Consider the following 20,066-nt stretch of genomic DNA (forward strand, 5'->3'; position numbering starts at 1 on the left):
AAATATGTATGAGTCTTCTGTACAAGGAGTCCTGGTGTAGCTACAAAAGACATTCCCAACCTTAGACATTCCCAGACATACTTTTAATTTGAACTGCTTTGCACCTCTAAGTGTTATAATAGAGGTATGGACACTGGGCTTTTGGAGTGCAAAGAAAGGAATGACTAATTCTGCCTAGAATTGTTAAAGAAGGCATCAGGATGAGAAGATGACACTTGAGTCAGATCTTAAAGGACATTCATGTATTCACCAGGGGAACTCAAAGAGGAATGTTAGTGAGAACACGGGTTAGTGAGAACAAATCATGCAGATATAGGAAGTAGTAAAAAAACTGGTCACATTTAGAGAACAGGCAATCATGTTGTCCAGTCATTGAAAGTTGCCGGATGCCAAGCAGTGTACGTTGAGGCACAGTAGAGAGATGGAAGAGAGATGCGGATAAGCCCAATCATGAATGTTGGACCCAGATATTCAAGAGTCTTATGGCTTGCTAGGGAATATACAGTCCATCCAATGTATAAAAAGGAACCATCAGAGATTTATGGAATAGTGAGCCTTCTGCTCTAGATATCCAATTCTTCATTATTTACAGCATACTAAAAGCTATGTAATTCAGTAAGTCATGGGCTATGACTTCTTCCTCATCCCCATCTTGATTTAAGAAAGTCTATACTAGGCACTTTCAGGTCTTCAATGACAATGTCTCCATCGAACAAAATAAAACAAAACAAAAAACACAGATGTCCAGGTGATGGGCTTTTCATCATCCAATGCAACTGCCAGCCATCCTCTTCTTGGAGGACACTTAGTGGGGTTTTTGTCATACTTTTGGAATTGAAGTCTGATCAGGCCCTTGTTCTTCCCCCTTGGTAAAGGAAAGCCCAAATTTCTCCTAGCTGGAGAAATTTTGAGCACACACTCCTCCTTAGCCCTGAATAAAATTCACAAAAGCAGGGTTTTCATTTTCTTATCAAAGCACAATGCTATGTTAGGCAGACCACTCTCCTCCTGTAACACTGCTCCTCCTTCCATAGCATCTTCCCTCTGTCAGGGTGGACCCTCCCTTCCCCACATGTTCTGAGGCTCTGACCAGGGTCCCCGGCACCTAGGCATTCTAGGATCACGCCCTGCTCTTATTCATTTCTGAAGTGTCTCCTTCCCCTCAGATAGGTCCTGTTCCTTCTTTCTATCTCCTGTCAATTGCTTTTTTTTATAGACACATTTCCCTGCTGCTTACTAATAACCAGAATGACTGATTCGACAGCTGGTACAACCAAGTGTGGAGAAGTAGGATCCTTTCCCAGGGCTCAGAAGGAATGGAAGAGACAGGCATTTGGGGGGGGCAGGTAAGCTCACAATGTGAAGCACGTGTCACTGCCAGGGCTGATGGACTTAGCATGTGTGTCCTTTACACAGGACCCAAAAGATTTCAAAGGCTGAATAAAATGATGCACTTGCTTTCTCTTTTCCCACTTTACAATTTTACCTTTGCAATGGAAAAAGAAATACTATCTCAGTCTTCCTGACAACACTGAGATATGAACTATCATCTCCCACAGAAAAGTGGGAGGAACCCCCACCAGGCAACTCTGGGCTGTCCCCTTGGCTCCTCCAGGAGATACATGGATTTTCCAGGTCACCCCTCTGACTTAACACAGAAGCTTGGTGGGCAGCACAGTGAGGTCCTCTGGGGATATTAAACACCATGACCCTTCTCCACTTCTCCACGCTGCCGAGTTCTTAAGACTACACCAAACAGCCGGGATGAAATGAAGTTGATGTCACTTGAGGCAAGATGGAAACAATGCCAGGAAGGGAAAATAAATCCCTGTAAAGAGAAGGGAGCTAAGAATGTCCGTGGCACACGGGCACTAAGATTCACAGCTCCAGAACTTTCTGAGGACCGCAGTGTAATAGTGCTAACTCCTTCCATCCACCCTTCACCTCCGATGCAAAACCCAGTATGGTCTGGTGTGTCCCTGCTAGGAAATCTGGAAAAACCTCTATATGCCTGGAAACAACCAACTACACACATAATCCTACTTATGGTACCAGTCATTGGGCACATACAAAATAAAGATTTAACTGCCTGCATGAGACATTTTCAATTTAACCTTGAGTAGACATTCCTGGTTGAGACCCAAAGAGGGAAAATGCACTTTGGAGCAATTAATAAATGTTTCTAATAAGTCTTTCATTCCTCCCTCATGCTATGCTATTGGTGAAAAGATGACAGAAAACTCCACAGAACAGCTCAGATCTGGAATCTGGAGCTCAGGGAAGAACAAGTGTTTGGGACTCATTCCCTCCTGCTTGTTCAAGGAAATCCAAGTCTGATGGCCCTAAGGACAGGATGCAAAACGCCATCTGTTCAGCCAGACACCTTTGTGATAAATGCGGGAGAGATGGCTAGGTGGGTAGAAGCCAGAGGTTAAAGGCAATGAGAGCAGTCACCTAACCATCACCTACTTGGTGACTGTGTCTAGAGACAGTCATGGTTCTCTTAGAAATCACAAAGGGCTTTAACAAGAATAGGGAATATTTCTCTTCTTTTTTTGGACAAACATAAAGTCTCCTATGCCATGCAAAGTCTTTAGTCGGACAGATGGCATTGCTCTGTTATACAAAATTACGTCTTTCCTTAATACAATTCCAAAGCTATGCTGTGGTCTCCCTCTCTTGTTTGTTCTCAGCAGCCAAAATCCCAACAATGCCACACATTATGAGACCACCTGCAACCCCCTGCCAGACCATTATCAAGGCCAATTCAATCGGTCTCCATGAAGGAAGGCTGTCCTCATCTCCAGGGAAGGGTGGAGAGATTGGGGTGGCCTACCATTTCCTTTCTCACCTTGGCCCTCATCCTGTGTCTTCCTCATTCTAAATTGTTTTCCCTTTGATTTCATTCTGTGGCACTTTAGGGAGCAATTCCATTAAATGGAATAACAGCGTAGTAATACAAAGAACATCATTTCCTAGTGCTAATAACTTTCATTTGAAAACCACTTGTACACTCCAAAATTTAGCAAAGCATAAATTTCTCAAGACCAGCAGACATCATTTTCTTGAAGCTTTAAAGGTTTTTTTGAAGCTTTAAAGTTCTGTTTCTTTGGGGTTTGTAATCAAACTATGTACAGAAGAACTGGAACACCATTTAAAGTCAGATTTGGTTGACACTCGTGCTGCTAGCTTTACTGGCGGTAACTTGCCTCTCTGCATAAAATAGACACATGGGGCATAAGCCAAAGGACCAAAAACCATATCAGGAAATCATGGGCCACCTGCAAGGGGATCATCGCCAATGAGATGTCCAAATCCTCCACCCTTCCCAGAAGTTGAATTTCACAGCACTAATAGGGAATCCCAATTTTTAGACTGGTCATTGGGGAAGAATGAAAGAAAGGATGCTTTTATTAGTGCCAAGTTCAAATTTATGCAAAACTATCACTGCCTTTCACCCCATTCCTGTCACTGGGACCACAAAAAGGACGATGAAGTTGAGAACAGCCATTCGCAACCCTGGCTGCCCTTTAGCATCAACTTTGGAGCTCTTAAGAGATGGTCATTCCCAGGGCCTCTACTCCTTTCCCATCCAACTAAATCGGAATTTTCCAGGGTAGGCCCTAAAGATCTGTACAGTTTCTTCAAACTCCCCAGGAAATTCTAACCCCACAGGGTGAGGACGGAGATGCATGGACACAAGAAACTCAAAACACAGGGAACTGAGGACAACACGGGAGCAGGTCAGCACATTAACACATCCCTGAGCTTGTTGGATCCGACATCTCAGAAGGCTCCTTCAGCTGAAAAAGGAAAATGTTAACTCCTGATGATCAGAGCAAACATACTTTATTTGAATTACCTCATTTGTCATCACTACCTCTCCCACCAGCTTCCCTGCTGCTGCTGAGCATGTGTGGGATGCAGATCTTGGTTCCCCTACAAGACACTGAACGCCTGGACCGCACCCCACAGTTCTGAGCACACGGGGGGTGCCAACTGGTTTGTCACTTGTCGCCGATGAGAAAATTTCTGAAAAGAGCTGACCACAGGGAGGATGTTTCAGAGCACAGAAGTGTTCAACTTGTCTCGTGTGGGTTAATTCGGGACCTGGACTGCGTGACCCAGGAAGGAAGCGCGTCCCTGAGGATGGAGCCGCTAGAGGCCGCTCTGAGCCAGACCCTGGCTAACAGGTATTCTGAAGTTCAAGCACATCCACTGGGAGTCATGGCAACACGGGGGCTCCTATTTTTAAACTTGTAGGTGAGCCAGCACTCAGAGTGCATGTGGGTACCTGTGGGGACGGGGACTCTGGTATATATTTCAAAAGACTCTCCTTTGCAGGTTTTGAGCTTGCAGGTGGCTAATCATGTGTGACTATAAGATCAAAGAATTACACTTGAATCTGCTGTATTAAAATGGTTCTTTTCTCCTCCTTAACTCCATTATCTTCTTCTCTATCAGAAGGGATCCTTGATGGCCTGGTGTCCAGAGGTACCGGGAAAATCCTGATACTTTTAACTACAGTATTCGGAAATTCTGATCTTCATTTCTTAGGCTTGTTCTGTTAGCTTCTTGGGCAAGTCATGTTATGTTATAAGAAAAATAGGCCCCGGTCAGCTAATTAAAAGAACTTTCTCTGGATGCCCCCTTCCTTACGGGGCCAATGAAATGGAGGCTGCATATTGTCTGTATACCCACCATCTCACAAAGGGTTCAGCACATTCATAGCAAACGTATCACTAAGTCAGTCATCAGCAAACGTAACAGTGTGAGGCCCAGAGGAGTGGCCCCCAGGCATCACGTTTCTTTCACTCCTGATAGGATCATTTGTACTTTTCTCCAATCGCCGGCCAAGTTTCCGCTTTAAACAAATGTGAACTTATCCCACCTGTCAAAAATGAATAGTGGCCCTGGAGGACATTTGTAAATCATGACAGAGGCCAAGGTCTTGTTTTGTTTTATTACACGTCCTTGACAGGATTTCCAATGGGTCTGTCATCTCCAGGAGTTTCTGCAGATTTTAGAACAGAAAGCCTGTTCCTGCTTCCATTCCAAGGACTCTCAGGTCCACAAAGACTATAAGTTCTTGTTGTCCCAGAAAGGGCATAAAGGAATTTGGAATATACAGGAAGAAGAAAAAAAATATATATATATATATATATCATCCTTTCCAATCAGAAAAGGAAGACAGGAGCAAGATCATAGCAAGGCCGATAAACAGAACCGCGACACGCTTTGGGACAGGGAGGGAAACAGGGCTCAGACCGGGACATCCCTAATGTGCGGACTCTAGCTGCTGTTTTTGGACTGATTCTGGATTTATTCTGACGTTAGGACGGGAATTCCACAGAGGCCAAGAAAGGAAATGTGTTAGTACAAAACCACCCTGTGCTTCAGGTTAACAATGCGTTCATGTGTGTCCCAGTCCTAACTGACTCTGCCCAGGAGTGAGATGGCCCTCGGAATGGACCCTCAGATGGACAATATGAAGCAAAGTACACCTGAAATCCATAAAGACTTGGGTCTGAAACCCAAGTAAAGTAGGCAAGTGACTTAACCTTTCGGGATCTCAGTTTCTTTCTCTGAAAAATGGAAGTAATAATGCCTCCGTACAGTACTTTTAAGATTAAATGAGGCCTTATACAGCACTTGGCACATAGTACTCACTCAATAACCTTTTTTTTAAGTAAATTTTCTAAATTGCTGAAGCTTAGTTTTTCTAAGTACCAAGCTTTTTCTTGATTATAGGAAGCCTTTTAAATGGAAAATTTTAGAAAGATATTATAGAGTTCTCTGACTTCTTAAACCAAAGATAATCAATATAATTTAAGCTCTTAATAATGACCTAACAATGACTAGGCTATTCTTTCCACAGGGATGTTTTAAAGGGGGCATATTCTTCCTGGGGAGTATCGTGCAGTTCGCCCCAGATGGTCTTAGACAGGGGCTCCTTTCAAGGTCTCCTGCTTGGTTTTTCTAATATTTTAAGCACTTCACCATTCTGTGAGTTCTTTCTTAATGCTGTCAGTTACCCTGCCTGATTCCCATCATGTTCTTCTAAGCTGTAAGATCTGGGAAATCAGATAAGCAAGTATCTCCAATACAACAGGTCACCTACCAAAGATGGGTCCCTGACCATCTGATTTTTAACTGGGTCTATTACTGCCCAGGTTAAAACCTGAACTTGTCTGCTGCCCTTGCAGCTAGCCGTGACCACTAACTGATTTCTGACCATTAGCTCTAAGCAAAGTATGGGACTTCTGGGTAACCGCCTTAGATGAGATCGTCCTCTTTCCTAACTTTCACCTGCTGCTGGAAACTGGAGCTTGGGGGCGGTACGGGCATGGGGATGAAGACCAGATCCTATAGAGGGGAAAACAGAAAGCTAGCAGGAATCTGGGTCCTGACAATCATGCAGCTACCATATCAGCTCTGGACAGACCACCTAATTATGTTGATGTACCCTTTTTTTTTTTTTTTTTAATGTCCAGTTAGCCAACATATAGTACAACATTAGATTTTGATGTAGCGTTCAATGATTCATTAGTTGCGTATATATGTTTACATATCCTGTTTAAACTGGGATACTCACCCTACAGGCCCTAAGTAATACAACTGCCCCACAAGCTTCTTAAGGGTACATATAAAATTAGAGTAAATGAACTCTAAGTTAAAATAAACCACATTTCCTTTAGGACAAGACTTTGTACCAGTGATTTAGAGTCTAAAACCCTTTGCTGCTTTCTTCATGGTTCTGGGTTATGCCCTAGATAGATCAGGTTGTTACATAGATCACCTGTGCTTTCCCAGGTAACGGGGGTAAGTCTGTATGAACACACGTACAGTGTGCTAACAGAACTAGGAGAATAATGACCCTGGGCAGCCTGTGAGATCACTACTTTAAGTCAAAGTCTATCACACACACACACACATACACACACACGTGCGGCTTTTTCTCTAGTCAATAATGAGATGAATCTGACACATTAAAATCTATGTAATGATAAACTACATTATAATGATATTCTACTGTGCCTTTTTTTTTTTTTTTTTTTTTTTGCCTAAAGTCCCTGATAACTGTGGTTCAAGGAGAGCGGGGAAAAGCGGGTGAGAGTATATGGACATGCCGCTGGGAAAATGAAGAGTGAGTATCTGAGTTTTCTCTGTTGATATCCCCAGGTAATCTACACAGCAGATCCAAGAAGCCCTCATGGGTTCGTAGTGATGATTCAGTGAGATTACATATATGAAGATGCTCTGTCTGAAAATAGTCATTTTTATCATCCTCATTATTAGCAGGATTGTGAGCTTGAGGTCTGTGATCATCAGCCCTGATGTCAAACACTGAATGTATTCTGACACATAATCCTCGTCTGGACTCCTTCTGTGATCTCTCCCAGGGAACTGTGAAAAGGACTGTTTTGCATGACTATAATAGTGTCACAGTGTGGCTTCCATGGCTTTTTCTGTTGTGTTGTCAGGAGAAAATCTGTCCTTTGAAAAAGACGACCTTTATGGGTTTCTTAGAAGTATGTAGAACCACTCGACTCCTGAGTCTACCTCCTTTGTCCAAACAGTGAATGGGGCAGAAATACTCAGCAATCATTCTTACTCTCATCGTGACATTGAAAATGGAATGAAGACTGGAAGGAAAGAGCTAGTCAATATTCACAGAACAAACTCCAGGCAAGCCGTGTGACAGGATCCCTCCCAACGTCTGGCCCACAAACAAGCCTTCTCAGGTGATCACCTAAACAGTCTCTGTGGAAAAGAAGAATGGGAGAATTTAATATGCAAAAGTGTTTCTATCTAGCTCTTTTAACACAAGATTTTACCGGACAGACACAAACGGACACATGTAAATATGTGCTCTGTGAATGTGAAACACATACCCGCGTGGATACATACACGTGCGCGCAAGAATTCTACATACGGTCCTCTGGGAACACCAGAAGGAAAAAGGCAGGAAAGACATGAAGGCTTTTAAATGAAAGCAGGTGAGAAGCGAGGACAGCTAAAGATCAATGAACAGAACAACCCCAGCCAGAAAGAGATGGAAATGAGGAAAGAAAGGTGGTGGGGTGGAATGAAGCAGTGATGAATGAGGAAGAGAGAAAAGCCCGGGCAGTGAGGGAGGCAGCAGGCAGCCCCCGGCCGGCTGCTGCTGCTGGAAGCCGGACAAGGGGGAACAGATTTCAGCAGCGGGGAGCTCTAATCTGTCAGCAGCAGCTCCTTCATGTGTGACCAGCCGGCCCAGCTTGGGGACTGGTGCCAGTCTGGGCAGGCTAACCCCGCCAGGCCCTCCCGGAAGAGAAGGAGCCACCAATAAAACCCTGAGAGAGTACAGGGAAGGTTCTTCTGCACCCAGCGCCCACGGCTAGCAGGCTCCGGGCTTCTCCCCCCGGCCCTGTCTGCAGGGCAGGCTCAGCCCCCGCCGTCTGCTGACCGGCAGTCACGCTGACCGGCCCGCTCCTCCCAAATCCTCACCAGCCACATCGGGCCCCGGAAAACTCTTTCCAGGAGAGGGCCACCTATGTATTCCTAACAGCTCTGCTGGAGAGAGGCGAGAGAAAGCCTCAACCCGTTATGTGTTTGAGATGGGTGAGGTCATAGATAGAGGCAAAAGCCATGGAACTCTCTCTGCTCTCCAGATGCTCATAGGAGGCGGACCTCGGCCGGCTGCAGTCCAGCCTTCACTCAGGCTTCCAGCCCATGTCTGTAACCATAAATGACAGCGCTCGAGCTTTCTGGCAACTCGCCTCCAACCTTACCTCCCCCCAGCCAGCCTTTATTCTCTGGTGGGAAGAGAAAGCAGATGGAGGCAGGACTCCCACTCAATCCCTAAATAAGGCCAGCTTCAATTCCCATTAACTGTGAATTTGCACCCTTATCTGGGTAAGAACCAAGGGAGCAAGAATCATGGGGCTATGACCAGCCCAGGGCAAAGGTTAACAGGACAGACCCGGCTACCGGCCAGCCCTGCTGAGGACACGGTCAAGCAGGGTGCACGTTCTCTGAAGAGGGCCACTCCTGCCATTAGGACACCTGGGTGATGCCCCGAACCCCGCACCCACCTCTAACAGCTCAGGAACCACCCTGAGACTCCGACCCCACATTTGTACCATCACTCGTCCTCCCACTGTCTATTCCCTGAGAATACATGTATTGCAAGGGTTGGATTAGACCCTCAGCCAAGGACTCTTCTGATTTTTGATTTTCAGGGATGGGGGTATCCTTTAAGTTTGGCTAATGCACAGCAGAGTGAGGGGCTGAAACCCGAGGCTTGAGGCACCGCCTAAGCTGGGCAGCCCTGTCCTCAAACCTCTTAAAAACAAAATGGGGCAGTGATTTCCAACTTCATTCATGCTTTTATCTGCCAAATATTTATCAAGTGCCATCAGGCACTGTGCTGGGAACACAGAGGTTAAGAAAAAAAAAAAAAAAAGCCTGTTCTCGTGAAGTCTGAATTCAACTAAGAGGAAGACAACAAAAGTACTTAAGAATAAAATGTACATGGCAGATCAGGTGAGGGCTACCAAGAGCAATGAAGCAAGAGATGAGGGTAATGAGTTCTTGGGAGGGGGGGGCATCCAAGTTGTGCTATGATCAAGAACGTCTCCCAGAGATCTGTGCATGGGTCAAGATTTTTGCAAGGATCATCTTCGGTGACTGCATGATGCCTGCGGTGCCGTATGGAGTCAGAAAGACAACCAACAATGGACTTCCCAACCTCCGCAGGCTGGCTGCTTCTCAGCACAGACGTTATGACTCTCTTCTTAACCCTCACCATTGCCACCAAGGCCCGTGTCCTTCCTGAGGCAGAATCTGCTGTTCTCCACTGGCAGCCACAGCCATGCTCGGCTCTTGCTTCCATCCTCTTCGAGACCGTTCTGTTCCTTCCCACGGACAACGGACCACCTGTGTCTTCGCTCCCAGCACAATGTGCGCAACGCCTCCCACCACAAACTTGTCCCCCCATGAGAGGGAAGTCTTTTCCCGTTCACTCCTTTTTTATCTCCTGCCCTTTCCTCCAACTGATAATAGCTCTGTGTTTGTTTTTTAAGGAGGAAGAAGAAGTAGAAGAGCAGGGAGGAAGAGGAGAAGGAGGAAAATGGAAAAGAAGAAACAAAAAAGAAACACCAACGATGTCACGGGTGCATTTTAAATTGTACAAGTCAGCCAAAGAATGAGGTAGTTATTGTGGAAAGAATCATGGAAGGGTCTCAGTGCTAAACATTCATGAATGCTCTTCCCAGATTTGAATTGAAGGGAAGGAAGCTAAGACCACTTGCTGAAATGACCACACATCCGGTAGGAGAATGTAGAAGATGAGAAGAAAACACAAGAATCTGAGTAAACCTCAATGGAGTCATTTTTCCAAGGACAATGAAAGCACTGAACAGATCTTTCAGGACGGTTATGAAATTCCAGAGTTAACTGTTCCCTCGATTTGTATCTCCTACACCACTGAGCAGATAACATCTCTCTCTACACACACAGGTGTGTCCTGCTGTACTAGGGATTACATTTTCATATGAAGCTTTCCTTAGACTCCAGAGGATTTCTTTAATCAGGTGAAGGGCCACCGTGCTCAATAATCCATTGATAACTATGCCTTCACGGAATCTTTTGGCTAATCACAGGTAGATTACATGAAGTGAACCTACAATACGTATTTGCCTTCCCAGAGATCTGTCTGTGCATGGCCCTCTGAACATTTAGTAATGAAAAGATGGGTAATGACCGAGCAGATCTTGCCTGTGGGGTCTGAAAATGAATGGACTCAAATCCTCATTTATTTCTTAACCTCTCAGCACTTTTCAGGCCAAGAGAGTCAAGTGGGCATCCCCTGGGAACAATGCAGCTACTACAATGGGTCTGAAGTTAGGGAGCCTGCCTCAAGGTTAGAGGAGCATGGAGTTCATCACAGTTCTAGGAAAAGCTTAACAGCTCTTCATACCAGCGGTCCTCGGCTCTCAAACACTGGACCAGGAGGAGGATTCTGGCCTTTTAGATAGCTCCTTTATGGCTACAAAACAAATGTTGAGCAGGAACACTGGAGCACATCAGGGGGAATAATTCGGCAAGATTTGTTAAGAGGTTTGCACTGTTGAGATCCAGCCATCTCAAAGAGCACCTGCTTTTTTCTAAAAGTTGGGAGCACTGGGCGGGTCCTCAGGGCAGACAGCGAGCCTGGAGGTCAAGGGCTAGTGTGCCACCACCTGAGCAACAGAAATAGACCAGCAGCGTACTGGAGAGCACATAGAAAAGGAAAATAACCATTACCTACTCCCCCGAGGAAGCGATAAAGGAAAAATATAGACGCGTGCCTACTAATAGCTAACAGTTGTTCTCTAGCTCAGGGGAATAAAGACAGGCTTAGATGATGGGCCTAATCACTTTCTAAACACTTTCAGATCATCTGGTATCAAAACATTAGGATTTTTCTCAGGAACTAAGAAGATCCTTCACTTAGAGAACACATGACAGAAGAAATTATTCAACTCCTTCAATCAAATAAAGTTCCCAGTTGGAAAACAACTCTATCTCAGCATGTCTTGGGCAACAGTATGGGGCATGGGATCACATTTACTAATAAGGCATAAATGAATGCTACAAAGTTCCAACAGAAAATTAATCCTTATTAGTGTACAAAACAGGGTTGTCACATTTAACAAAAACAAAACAAAATGGGAGCTCTGTTAAATCTGAATTTCAGATAAACAAGTTATCTTTTAGTATCAGTATGTCCCCATGCAATATTGGGGACAGATTTGTGCTAACAGAATTAGCTATTGTTGACCTAAAATTGCAATTTAACTGGATTTCTATATTTTTCTTGAAACCTTGCTAGACTTGTCCAGCAACCTAGAACCTATCTGGAAACAGTCACGAAAACCTTATCTGGCCAGCCAAGCTTCAAGGAGCTAAGAAGTTATCAGTGGAGAATGTGGACTGATACCTTGATATATAATGTTTATTTCAAGGATCCTCTTTGAGAATGCCTGTGTGTCATTAAAAGAAACAAACAAACAAACACCCTTCCTTTGGTAACTAACAGGTGAATCACTTCAAATGTGTGTCTCTCTTTGGGATTCAGCAATAACAGGGAGTCACCAATCCCTGTTCCCTAAGTCTAGATTTAGGAACCTTCCTTACCCAGAAAGAAAGGCATCATTTGGCCAGGTAAGGCATCATTTGGCCAGGTAGAAATGGGAGCTTTACCTCCCCCTTACAAAGCTTCCAGAGAGGACAGGGCCAGGTAACATTCCTGGTTTTTCAGAAGGGAAGAGGAGAAACCCCTTCCTGACTCTGTATTTCTGGTGTGACCCAGGGCTGGTCAGTTCCAGATACCCGCCCCCCCCCCCCCCAAGGAGGTTTCTTCCTACTGCTGTGGCAAAAAGCAGCAAGCCAAAGAAAAATCATCCTCATAAAACAACCAACCATTTGCAACAATTTTATTTGCAAAGATCTCCTGCTGTGGCTAAATGGTGCGGCTGCTTGGTTTGTTATTTAAAAGAGTGACCCTAGTGAGACCAGAGCTCTTGAAGGGGGAGGACAGTGGGGGAGGAGGCTGCTTTCAGACCAGGAGAAGTAAGAGGAGCTGGGACTGAGTGTGCCTAATTGAATTCCACTGATGATTCTGCGTGCTGTGCCACACGGTAATAGCTCAGACTTTGAGGCTAGCTCCTTACAGTCCCTGTTAGTCAACCCCAATCCTTTCTGGGCCTTGATAGAAAAGGATATTAAAATATTCTCAAGAGAGGCTAGAGATTGGATTCAAGTGCCCTAAGGAGCCGCAATTGAGAGGAGGGAAGGAACAGATGGGGGTGCGTGAGGGATAAGTTATGGAGACAGCAGAGAGGGCCAAGAGGAGAAATCTCGGGACAGACACAGGAAACCCCCCCCTCAACAAAATAATATCAGGGAACTGGGGCAGAAGGGAAAGTTCACAGAGGAAAGCCCTTCATGGAAAAGTGTTATGATGCATCTGAAGACACTTCTTATGCAGTCCACGTGGGAAATCAAGGTGGACTCTCGGCTCTACCCTGCTACTCAAGGAATTTATGAATCATCTGGACTGAGTAATCCCTGTTCTTTTTAGGACTGCTGCGCTGGCAAAGATGGCGGTGGGTACTTGTGGCCGTCTTGATGACAACGTCTGAGGAAGTCTCCCTTTCTGAGTGACCACGAGACAGGGTCACAAAAGTTAGAACCAACTGCGATTTTAAAGGTAGAGTGGTCAGAGACCAGGCTTCAGAGGGAACACTTGCATTCTAACAGAAAGTAAGCCAAATGGCAAATAAGAATATCTATAGGTTGACAGTTTACCTGGACAAAATTTTAGGATGAAAGCAGGTATTCCTGGACGAAAACTGATGGACTTGAAGTTAACACTCATTTCATTTCCTCGCATCGTGTGGCAGACATTTTGGTCTAGAGAGTCTTCGTTGTTAGTATTGGTTTTAATGAACTACTATTTGGCAGAGTAATCGGCATCGGATTTTAACTTAACACTAAAGACCATGGGAGAAAACCTGAAGGTACAGAATCAAATAAACAGTAAGCTTTTCCAAGGAAATCTCTACTATCTTGCAAAAAGCAGCAGAACAAGAAAAACCCTCCAGGGGAGGTAAATGCGCTGGGCAGCTCAGCATCTTGGAGGAGGTCACTCATTCACTCCAGGTGTCTTTCTTTTGTCACATGGGGCACTGGGGGGGGGCATGGAAATAAGTAGGACAGAGAGGTCACTGCTTCCCCAGAACTTGCAGGGACAAACCATAACACAGCACAGAATGACAGCCATCTCAAAAGTGGCTTTACTAGGAAAGCAGAAGATGTGGCAAAAGCACATAACAGAGTCCTGTTAGTCCAGGGTCTGGAACAGCTTCCTCAGTGGAAGTGAGGCTGGGACTGAAGCCTGAAGAATGGAAAGGAGGCAGGTGAAGGAGCATCAGCATTTACTTACTGGTGGGAAGGGGTTCCTGGGGAATATATTTAAGGCAGGGAAAAGAGCTAGAAGTGAGAAAGAACATGGTATTTTCAAAGAACTAAAGCAGGTTCAGTATTGTAAGGATACAGTGTCCAAGGGAGAATGCAGCAGGACACAGTTTTGGAAAGACAGGCTGGCCTATGCAGTGGAAGACTTTATAAACCACATTAAGGAGATGGGACTTCATTACAGAACCAACGAAAAGCCACTGAAAGGCATTAAGCAGGAGAGTGATGAAATCACATTTTCATTTTTGATCACTCTGGCCGCGATGTAGACTGGAAGGATGCAGGACCGGGAGCCGTAAGATATTTACGAGGCCCTGCAGTAATACAAGTAAGAAGAGCCAACCAAGAGCACGGCCTGGAATGTAGCCCGTGAGAGCACTCCAGAGGGGATCCACAGGAAACGGCAGCAGGAGACGGTCTCCTAGGAGACTGGGAGAGAGGAGGGCAGTGAAAGCAAGGACACCTGGGCAATTTTTACTTGAGGCCCCTGGGTAATAGGATGCAGCCTTTACATGTACTATAGATCTGCCTGGAAGAGGGAGGGGAATAGAAGAGAAAGCAGTTTAGCTTCGGATATGGTGTGTTCTAAGGCCCTGTGGCAGCCAGAAGAGCCTATCTTCTCATAGTTGGTGATACAGACTGGGGCTCAAGGGAGAGGTTTCAGCCAGAAGTCAATTCACAAACATCAGTTATAGTCCTGGCAATGGAAGGGTCTAGGACAAAGAGGGGATCTAGGACAAAACCCTGAGTTTTATGCCAATATTTAAGAGATGTCTAAAAGGAAGAAAAGCATGCCAAGGACTTTGAGACAGAATGACTAGAGAGGGAGGAAGAAACCAAGAACGTAGTAATAACTGGCATGGCAAAAAGCAAAGTTCAAAATGGGATAATATTAGGATTGGATCACAGAGAGCTACATTAAAAGGAGCTCTGGGGTGAGGGGTGCACTCTTGGTTTTGACATAGGTCAGGATCTCAGGGTCCTGGGATCAAGGCCCTTGTCTGGCTCTGTGCTGAGTGGGGAGTCTGTTTAAAGAGTCTCCCTCTCCCTCTGCCCCTCCCCCACTCACTCAAGCTCACTCATTCTCTCTAAAACAAACCTTTTAAAAAAAAAAAAAGTCAGCTTTAGTTGCTACTCTGATTTAAGAGTTGCTGAGCGGCTTTAGTCCAACTCTCTCCCAGAGGTTAAACAAGTATAAACAGGTACACCTTCAGCCTCCACTAATTGTGTTTCAACCTCCCCAGAGGACGCTTTGATATTTTATTTAAGCTGGATGGTACCAGAGTAATGTGCTTTCTGCATAGTTTTCTATTTGTCAGATATAATTCAGAAAGAATGTAAAATGGAGGCCCAAAACATATTGTAGAGTCAGAGAAAGTCAGGTTATTATAGTCACGTTTCCATTAATGTAAAATTATAGATTTATATGCATATAGGTACACACGCATTAGAGAATAGCTGGAAAGATGTTCTCTAATTACTTCCACAATGACTATCTCTGGTTCGCTGGCTTTAAGGCCATTTTTCTCTTCTCCTCCTCCTTTGTAGTCTTCTGCATTATCTGAGTTTTTACAGTGTTCGTGTATGGTGGTTTTCTACAAATCACAGAATCACAGAAGCCTCACAGAGAATCTTCTGTCCTACACAGTCACATAACACCCACAAGAGGATACCTGGGAATCATGGCTGGATTTGGAGGGGAGATAAGGGAGCGGAACTCCACCCATGTCCCCTTCCTACTGAGAAATCAGACTCAGAGCAACCATAGAAGCTGCTTTCACAGCGGCACTCTCACACTTACACTTAAAAGGCAGAAGGAAGCGAAGGAGACAAAAACCGAGGGAAGGATCCTCTTCATGTGCCTCCAGACCCACGTAACCTATTGTCCATTCCCTCCGAGTATAGCAGCGGTCCTACGTAAAGGGACCAGTAGGTCTTCCCTCAGGTCAATGCCCATTGTGTCTTCCGTGGCAGTCAAGTATGAGAGACTGAGCCTCTTCCTTGGAGACCGACTATGGACCTTTCACACCCACGACCCTTGTTCTCTTGGATCATAAAGTGGAAACAACTCTTAAACCCCTAAAAGAATGTTGCTTTGAGGGTTAAATGAGGTCAAACCTGCAAAACCCTTGAGTAACACCTAGTGTGGAGGAAATGATCAATAAGTGGGAGCTGTTGAATATTTCTCAGAACAGGAACCCAGCACAGCAAGCTTTGGACCTGAAGCACTCCCACCATCACTAAGAACTGCCATCTCAGTGGCCGGCTTCACCCTCTGACGTCTTGAACTGCTCTTCCCAGCGCTTCCGAACCTCCACCCCCAGTCCTGAAGGCCCTCCCCCGACCCTCTGCCATCAGGACGCCTTGGGTCCCTCGCTCACCTATTCAGCATGTTGGACTGGTAGATTCTCTTCTCATGGGTGTTGTAACAACTGCTCTTGGGCTCGGGGATGAAGCTGTGTTCAGACAGCATGTCGGAAGCAGCGGTGGTGATTATGGCAATTCCATCCCTCACTCTGGCAGGGAGGCCATAGTCCCATTCATCATAGGACACAGAGATGAGCCCGGTGGGGAACTCCGAGGGCACTGTGTCCGTGTCCCCTGCCACCAGACTAGGCACAATCCATGTGTAGCCATAGCCAGTCAGCCCTACGGAGTTAGCAACTTCAAAGATGTAGGTGGCTTCTTCCTTAGTGCAATAAAGAAGAATGATGGGGCTTTGAAGTTTCTTGAGCTGGTTCTGGATCTTGGAATCTCCATCATCCAGGGACATGTCCAGCAAGAGGACCTCCTCTAACTCCCAGCCCACGAAGCTGTTCTCGATGGTGCTGCGAATCTTGTTTACAAAGTCCTGGTAGCCGGGGAAGTAGGTGGTGACGATAGAAAAGATGTACCAGTCATATTCTTCCATGATGTTGAGCATTACAGAAGCTTGCTGTTCAATTGATGGGCCAAACTGGAAAAACATGGAGGATTCATCCTAGAATAGTAAAAAGGTAAAAAAAAAAAAACAAAAAAAACAAAGATGGTAAGGGAGAGTCTGAATCAACTGGGCACAAAGGTTTATGTTCATTTTTTACTTTTTCACACACCTTTTAAAATGCGATGTTTGAATTGGAATTGCGAACATTTCTAATACCTTCCTTCCTAAAACCACCTTCTATACTCTAGGGGGAGAATCAACACAGGTCTACATCCGTGTTGTCTGAAATCCCTGGGGCACAAAAGAGCTTCCTACAATCAAACATGTTAATATTTCTATTGCAAGACATGTAAAGAGTCGCATTAAGGGGGATAAAGACTCTAAATGGCCTCATATCAGCTCGGGTCAGGTTTCGCTGTCAAATGAGCTCTAGGGTTACACACACTTTTCATTTTTTGAACCTTCTGATCACAACCATGGAAGTGTATCACTGAGAGTGAATAAATGGAAAGGCCATCCATCTACCCGGAAACCTACAGACGGAGGTGGTGTAAGCACACTGGCCTGGTAGGTGGGAGGTACTCTGGTATGGATATCAGGGAGAAGAAGGTTTGGCCAGTGTATTTTCTATAAAGAAATAACTGTTGGATTAATAGCACATTGAGTTTTTCGTCTTCCACCGTGATAAGGAGATAACACAAGTTAGAGGAAGGAGCAGACTGTGTACCTAAGCTACAGGTTAAAAGGACTTGGATTCAAGCTTGTGTATGATAAGAGTTTAGAGCCGCACATAGAGATTATTCTTCCTCCTACCTGTCTAACACCACGGGTCTCGGTCTGACCTGTGTATTATACACATAGCCTTCTGTCAACTCTGAGTATGTGTAGGTTTTCTCCCTCCTTTTGAGGGAGAAGCCATTTTAAATTTCTCCCATTTTAAGCCATATTTCACCTGCTGTTCTGAGATGTCAAGCCCTGCATTTTAGCTCTGCCTTCCAGCTAGAAGAATCTGCAACCACAGATGAAGACCCTCTTGGCCTTGGCCTTCTTTCTCAATCCATTTCCCCCGACTTCCTCCTGGGTAATGGCATCTCTTTTCTTGTCAGTGCCCCTACCTTTTATCCGATGGTTCATCCCCATTTTATAACAATCCAGGAGGACAAAATTGGTGTCTAAAAGGGGCAGTTCTTTTCGACACCCCCAGACTAGAGCTTCACAGTACAGTCACAAGAGACCAGGCTTTTAAACAAAATTATACAGTGATTTCTTCGTTCCAGAACATATTCTTGTACAACTGAGATTGTTGAGTGTTTGGGGGGCACCCACTATTGAAAAAAAGACAGTTTGGGAAATATCCAGCTGCGATCCACAGACCCTGATTCGGCAATGAAAGCTGCCAGCGCTCTGCCGAGCTATGATTGCTTCATGTGGCTTGAACTTTTCACATTTTCCACAGGCAATTCAGAAGGAAACAGGAGATGCTTAGTTGTTTGAGGGCAGTTCTTTCTGCTAGGGGTAAAATGGTGCTTATCCTAGCTCCCTCCTCTGGCTTAAACTCCCTGGTCAGGGAGAATTCAGATAAGTAGAGCAGATATGGCAGAAAGAATGGTGGGAGGAATGGGAATCCATTCAGAATAAAATATGGACTTTGTGTGAACTTACTCCAAACTGTGACCAGCCCCTGCCTCCGACACAACTGCCCTGGTCTCCTACCACAACACAAGTACTATTCTTCAGGTAATGGTGACTTTGTCCTTACTTAGGTTTTAGGATTATAGTGGGATTCCAGGACAACAAAGTTTAATTATTCCAAGACTTGTCATGGGTCTACAGAGAACCACAGAAGGAAAGGAAGGTCTGTGACAGAACCACCCACCCAGAAAAGCGTTAGAGAAAAAGCTATTTGTTTTCCTGTTACTTCCGAACAATGTTTCACTTGAGGATTCCCTTTTTCCACTTGGGTTTTCGCAAAACCTAGTGGATATAACAAAAGGACAAAAGCTTCCAAATATACCTTAAAATGTACAGGCGAAGGCTGACAGCATTCCAACTGTAAACAAAGGAATTCAACCCATTCTACGATAAGGGAAATAGCTTATCACAAAGAGGTTCTTGAATACCCTCAATTCTCCATTTGTTGGAAGACAGCTGGTTCAAATACACAGGGAGAGACAGCCCTAAGAGATAATCCATAAGGGTCCATAGTAAATGAGCCCATGCTAATGAAACCAAAAAACTAATCTAGTATAAACCAAACTTACCCTCTTCTCTCCGTCTTAAAACTCTCTCGCAATTTTAAATGAGCTCCTAAAGAAATAGCCAGCTACTATGTGAAGAAATCCAATAAAATAAGGTGAAAGTAAGAAGAGAAAAACTAATATGGCTCCAGCTCATCCCCACCATAACCTCCTCCCACCTAATTCTATCATCCTCCGCCATCATCCTTTCTGACTCCTCTCTCCCACCAATGTCCCCTTCAACTTTTTATCTCGCCAATCCTTCATTAAATAAAGGATACCTTACATGCCCATTTTGTCTGTGGCACCAAGAAGAGGTTAATGAAGCTAAACAGAAATCAAGAGACAGAGTTACAGCTTGGGCAAGTGTTCTGCGGTATAATGACCAGCCAGTGTTATTAATTTAGTTGACACATCAATCTGGTATACAGCAGCCGGGAATGGGACAGCTCTTTTTCAACAAAGCTTTGGGCGAACTCTAAGTCGCAGGCAGTGACAGGCTCTGCAAATTACGGCTGAAGCCACAAATCAAAGAACAATCTTCACGTGTGCACAGAGTGGAAAGGACTGGTGGTCACACACCGGTCTTTGCAGGCACCCAACCTGCATTGCGATCACAAGAACTGTCATCTTCCAGGATGAAGGACAGGGAGATAATTCAGTTGGCAGCTCACTATGTTCCCCCCACTTACATTTTTATCTCCTAATGATTCCCAGGCACCTCTACTGCTTGCATGTACTTCTTCACCTTGCCTCACAAGCATCCATAAAGCATTCATGTAAAAAGGGCCACCAAAACAGAAATAATTAATACAGGGAAGACACAATTGCACAGTAGACCCCATCAGTCTAGAACCATTAGATTGAATCCTCATCGCTTAGATGTTCATGGTATTTATTTG

The 20,066-nt window shown here is 44.9% G+C and overlaps 1 protein-coding gene across 3 annotated transcripts in view; it reads right to left on the reverse strand.

Annotated features, from left to right (window-relative positions):
* The window catches only part of GRIN2B (glutamate ionotropic receptor NMDA type subunit 2B), a gene marked incomplete at its 3' end in the record, with an annotated part of 404,946 nt that overhangs the window by 158,902 nt on the left and 225,978 nt on the right, over nt 1–20,066 (reverse strand). For 2 of the 3 annotated variants that reach the window (XM_082739496.1, XM_082739497.1), the window contains one exon: nt 16,386–16,984. In XM_082739496.1, the coding sequence (XP_082595622.1) occupies nt 16,386–16,984 (599 nt within the window). Of the gene's footprint in view, nt 1–16,381; nt 16,985–20,066 lie in introns of those variants that run through there. The other variant, XM_082739498.1, reaches the window with a different exon arrangement.

This window comes from Mustela nivalis (genome assembly GCF_964662115.1).
Source record: "Mustela nivalis genome assembly, chromosome: 7".
NCBI classification, from domain to species: Eukaryota; Metazoa; Chordata; class Mammalia; order Carnivora; family Mustelidae; genus Mustela; species Mustela nivalis.